The 5,600-nt window shown below is 44.5% G+C and overlaps 1 protein-coding gene across 4 annotated transcripts in view; it reads right to left on the bottom strand.

Moving 5' to 3' along the window:
* Window positions 1-5,051, bottom strand: part of znf652 (zinc finger protein 652) — a 17,057-nt gene extending 12,006 nt beyond the window's left edge. Inside the window, exons 1-3 of one of the 4 annotated variants that reach the window (XM_086176162.1) lie at window positions 4,917-5,051; window positions 573-827; window positions 1-467 (exon numbers count right to left, since the gene is read on the bottom strand). The exon at window positions 1-467 is cut by the window's left edge and continues 712 nt beyond it. In XM_086176162.1, coding sequence (XP_086032288.1) covers window positions 1-335 — 335 coding nt within the window. In that variant the 5' untranslated portion in view covers window positions 336-467; window positions 573-827; window positions 4,917-5,051. Of the gene's footprint in view, window positions 1,359-2,722; window positions 2,756-4,916 lie in introns of those variants that run through there. The other 3 variants (XM_086176160.1, XM_086176161.1, XM_086176163.1) reach the window with 3 other exon arrangements.
* Between the last annotated feature and the right edge of the window lie 549 nt (window positions 5,052-5,600).

Below are 5,600 nucleotides of genomic sequence, written 5' to 3'. Positions count from 1 at the left end.
TCGTTGCCAGCCTGGGAACCCTGCGTGCTCATATCCTGCCCTGCTCCTCCCTCTCTGAAGTAGTGCTGATGTTGCTGTTGAGTCACGTGTTGAGCAGGCAACTGTACAATATTCAGTTCTCCTATAGCTGTCTTGGTCGCCATTTTATTGTCAACTAACACAGAGTAAGGCTTTCCGCCTCCCTCCCGCTTATAAATTTTTCCTGTTAGGTCCAGATCTGGGTTTGGGGCCTGAAAGTAGGACTGGGACACCTGCGCCCTACGTCCTTCCTCCTGTGACATCCCGCCACGGCTCGGGACGGAAACCTCTTCTTTGACGCTCTGGCAGGATTTCATGAAGGGGACGGGGTTAAACGTTGGAGTTGGAGGGCGTTTAAGGCAACTTTTAAGAAAGTAACTGATTAAGTGGGTTGGCCCACTCTAGAAGGGAAGGGACAGGGTTCGCCACGCCGATCCTCCACCCTCCTCCTATCGCAAAGACAAGAAGGAGGGGATGAGGCGAGAGGTGGTCAACCCGATTCAAAGAGCGCATCCATGCTGTCCAAGATAGGAAATTAAGTTTGAAAGACATACAATATGTTCCAGGTTTGTTTCCATATGCTCAAATATCAGACTGAGCTATCAAAGGTCCAGTGACTCTGATGGTGACCATTTGAAGCCAAGCTCCCCGACAGCCGCGTGAAGCAGGAAGACTTCCAGGTTCACTCCTCTTGTGAAGCGCAGCCCTGCGGGGCGCCTGGGTCCTCAAACTGCAAGGCAGGTGCAGATGGACAGGCGGCCATGGGGATATATGTGTCTTCCTTGAAAAGCCATTTACCAGGTTATTACCTGTGAGACAGGAAAAACACCAAACAGAATAGATGAGATTAATAGCTTGAAAAAAATAAGCTGCTCTTATCTACCATGAGACCTGGGAGTCTGAAGTGAAACCATGGGCACATTCATATTTTCTATGTGTATGGGACTGAAACTACGGTCTTCACACATGAATGCATGTGAACTGAATAAAAAAAAAAACGGAATATTCAAAATATATCAAGTTACATGACAAAATATTAAATGTGAAACAAACCAAAAAAAAAAAAAACAAGCCTTTAATACACCAGGAAGCAGTTATGTTGCGCGATACCTCTCCTCCCTATCTCGTTTTTTTTTTTTTTTTTAAATCAATGCATTTAAATAGCTAATTAAAGTTTGTTTGATCAGGACACAAAAAACAGGCCATGAAGAATTCACAGCATAATAAATACAATATCTGAGTATCATCTTACTATCCTCTGTAAGATGAGAAAATGACAAGAAAAATCTCAGATCCTTTTGAAAAATATAAACCCAAGCAAATTAAAAAAAAAAAAAAAAAAAAATTGATCACATTAACAGCCAAATATCACCAGCAATGACAACTGACAACTGACAAAATAAGAATCAGTTAAATTGAGATTATGAGCAACATTAATATTGAAATCTGGAAAAGCAATGATTAAAACTGAAACTTTCTCGAACACACACGCCACACACTGCAAATTAGTGTAACCGCAGCTAAGGAGCTTGTATAGCAAATACAACCACAGGAAACTCTCTTTTAACAATTGAATGAGGTCTCAGCAGTTTGGGCCCGAGAACCACAGCAATATCATCCTGTTTGTGTAAGTTGAAGCATCTAGTTTGATTGTGACCCTGGCGTTCAGGGTGTCGTCAGCTGACAACTGTTTGACCTCAAACGACATCATGCCCACGTTTGCTACTGCCGTGCAGCAGGGTGGGTTTCTTTCAGAGAAGTAAAAGAACATAACAGTTTTCTTTTCATCGAACCAACAAACATCTTCTGTATTTGCAAAAGGAATAGACCGGATCGCTCTTTTTTAAGATTGAACACCATCACCCCTTTTATAAGTGTACAACGCCCCTCGGCCTATCACCCCATTAACCATCCTTTAATAAGAAATGCCAAGTTTCTGCCCGTATCTATGAGAAATATACTTAAGGTCAAACAAGGGAAAAGTATTTTTGCCCTCCCTTTGTTTTTTTAAGATTTTTTTTTTTAATCTCAACCAAATATTTTCCTCACATCATAAATGAGTCCCAATACCCAAATCTCATGTTTGAAAACCCCTTTTTTTCCCAATAAGGGGGTGATTTAATTATGATGTTTTTTGGAAACTAAACAAATTAACATTATCAAAGTGCTTTTGGTACTGGCTTTTAAGGAAGGAACTCTAATAAGAAAATTAATAGGAAAGATTGATTTGTTCACTCCAAGGTGAAGATGAAAGTAGCCAAAGATTACGCGATCGACAATTTTGCATTTTGTGAGAGAGGTGGGGGGCACTCCCCTCCCCCGGTAAATTAAAGACCCAAACTCAAACAATTTAACCCCGTTGTTCTTTAACATGTCAACTGAGTTTGTCAGTGCCACATCAAGGACGGAGCCGGTGATGTTTAAAGTTAAAAACAACTGTGAGTGGAAAAATATAAAATCCTTCCCTAACATCATCTTGATCTAAATGAGGCATACTGAGATAGTTATGTCTACATACTAACATTGTGCGCTCATGCGTCTCAGTCATACGCTTGTCTGTCCATTGCACCCTTGATCCTGATGCATGTTTTACTAAAATAACCAAAATACATTTATTAATGTTTAAAAAAAGTGGCACTTCTTGTGAAAGCAGTTAATTTGAACACATGTTGGGGTTTTGGAAAGCAAGAAAAAATGAAGGTACTTAGCATTTGAAATCCTCATTTAAAGAGGCGCCTGTCTTGCAGCAGAAACTGACTCTGATCCTTTCTGAGAAACAGACAGCAGCTCTGAGAACATTAAGACAACATGAGGGGAGTTGGCTTGGCACCAGCAGGGCAACTCAACTCGTGTGGTGTATTTGTCAGAAAATTGAGCAAGGTACCCTCTGTCAGCATTATAACCATCTACCTGATGGTAAAATAACATTCAATACAAATTTTATAGTACTTCACAATATTCAATTGATCCCTTCAAAGAGTAATTTAAAGCACCTGTGTACAAGAAAACCGTGGTTGTTTAACAGAAAAAGAGGACGATCCGTCAATTATCATATCATCACTAATGATGAGTCATTTCAGAGTTTCACGGAGAGCAAAATTAGCTTTTGATGTGGGAAAACAAATTTGGACAAAAACACTTCTCAATATCACTGTGGGAAAAAAAAACTCATCTTTTCACACAGAGAACAAACTTCCAAGCCACCTCTTTTCTTCATGAACAGTATTCAAAGAAGAAAAAAATTGCACCCATGGATGCTTCTATTGCCAACCCATCCCTGTAACTCAAACCATCAACCGTCACCATGCAGACCCAAAAATCTGAATGCGTTTCAGCTTCACCTGATTTAAGATGCTCCTCAAATAGTTTCAGTGGCATAAAAGGAAACAAGAATCTCCCTTCATTTGCTGTGCACTGCAAAACGATGCACATACACCAGATAGATGCTGCGATGTCTTCTGAGACATTTGAAGTTGTCAAAATGAGTCGTTCTGGGCGGTTATTGTGCAGCAGTGCTTATCAAATCCACGCTCCCACTCAAGTCTAGACATTAATGAGCTTTCCTCTTGCAGCTCCTAGGGTACCGTGTGAGGGTTCACATTCCTCATCCCGTCCAAACTCATAAGACCTAAACCAGCTCTGCAAGCTGCTCTGCGGGGGTCCCCTATGCCCCTGTAGGCATTTGACCTGCAAGCCCAAAATCGGTTCACAGAGCAAGACCTTTCATTTCTGCTCTGGTTTGAGTCCTCCGAGTTATCGTGGAGAGGTGTAAGAATATTATCTCGGCCCAAGTTATGACAAATATGTGAGGGGAATAAACTGACAGGCATGACTGACAGTTGGCAAGAGTCCCCAGTATGATAAAATATCCCTAGTCCGTAAAGGTAAAGATGACAAAGTGACAGTTGTTATTTTTTCACCCTATAAAATCCAATTATTACTGCAGAATAAATGGAAATAATAACGGAAATGAAAAAAAAAAAACAGTGTGTCGGACGTCTTGACAAGTTGTGTGATTAGCCGAGGTGTTGGCCTAGCAAGCGTCCCGTTGATAGCAACCCAGGTTAGAAGGCAGAACCCAGAACTACACAGTATTTTGCTGAGCCTGATAGGTGTGTGTGTGTGTGTGTGTGTGTGTGTGAGAGAGAGAGAGTGAGTGAGTGAGTGAGTGAGTGTTACACAACTAATTTAACGTTTTCTATAGGCATATCTGAATGTAAACCATGTGAACTATGTGACTATGCGCCCAAAATTACACCGAGGTCGAAGTACATAAAGGGTTAAAACACAGGAAATATTATACAGAAAACAGCACCAGGACTGTGCAGGCCAGGCCAAATTCGGCTACTTAGCCTGCTAGCAGTCTTCCATAGGTACTAACCTGCACACACATGACAAGCTAACTTGGCTACATTAGCTCAAGGTGCAGTCATTAGATCTTTCAGCACATCTCTTCCCGCTAAATCTACAGAATAGCCATTTGCCTCCACGGAGACTGATAAATGGTCAAAAAGCTGGCGCTTGATAGCATGCATTAGCATCCAAAAGATGTGGGACTTTCACTTTTTTTAAAACCCCACAAACCGTCCAGACTGGCGCTAGTTAGCTTGAAGCTAACATTAACGTCACATATTTAGCATTAACGTTTCATCTAACGTCGCCACGGCGCGTCCGCGAGAAAGTGTCAGTCATCGGACCCGGGCGAAGCGACGGCGAGAGCCGACACCGTGCCCGGTTTTCGGCGTTGTTCGCGTCGCAGAGAACGACAAAACGCCCCGCTTTTTTTCCCTCCCTATCTTCCCCAAACTGTGAACCGCTGCAGCGCTGACCGACAAACCCACCAAACTCGACACTGTCACAAAGTCAGTCGCTAGCCGCCGAGCGCCGGAGACTCTCACCGCAGCTTTAGCCAACCGGCACCGGCGATTCTCGCGTGCTCCCGCCGGCGTCCGCCTCGCTTGTCATATGTGTACATGCACAGAATTACGTGAAATATGTACATTTTTCTGTTGTTGTTGTCATTTGGCCGCCTTACCTCCGCCGAGAGCGACCTCCTCCTCCTCCACCACCTCCTCCTCCTCCTCCTCCTGGCGTTCGTGCAATCAGAGTTGCAGAGATTCATAGGGTTGCACGCGCGCCCCTTTCGCACGCCCTCCCTCTAAATTCGCGTCCGAACCGGTGCGCGCGGGGGGGGGGGGGTCACCGGGAGAACTCACGTGCAGTATGCGGGAGACGGTGCGGTGTGTGTGTGTGCGGGGAAAGGGGGGCGGAGGTGCGGGGGATGGGTTTGCGTACCCGGCGACCTCGGCCCCGCTACGTGGCCCGGCCAAGCTCCTGCTCTCAAGCGGCCGTCCCGCGCTCATCCCAGGCCGCTGTCTGGACGGGCGCGCGGATGCGTGTCTGGATTCCTTGTCGTCTCGCGACTAGACGCGCGTGCACAGGCACACACGCGCTCTCTCTCTCAGCCCTCGATTGATGAGTGAACGCTGGCGCGTGCGCGTGTGCGCGTGTGCTATAAATCAATACAATACTCTTAAAGATCTCCAGAAAACAAGCTTAACTGCATTCAATATACTGAAAAA

This window comes from Fistularia commersonii, chromosome 28 (genome assembly GCF_037954325.1).
Source record: "Fistularia commersonii isolate RoL2024-O1a breed Wild chromosome 28, RoL_Fcom_v1.0, whole genome shotgun sequence".
Taxonomy (NCBI): Eukaryota; Metazoa; Chordata; class Actinopteri; order Syngnathiformes; family Fistulariidae; genus Fistularia; species Fistularia commersonii.
The sequence above is the reverse complement of the archived record's forward strand: the minus strand, read 5'-3'. Positions and strand labels throughout refer to the sequence as shown.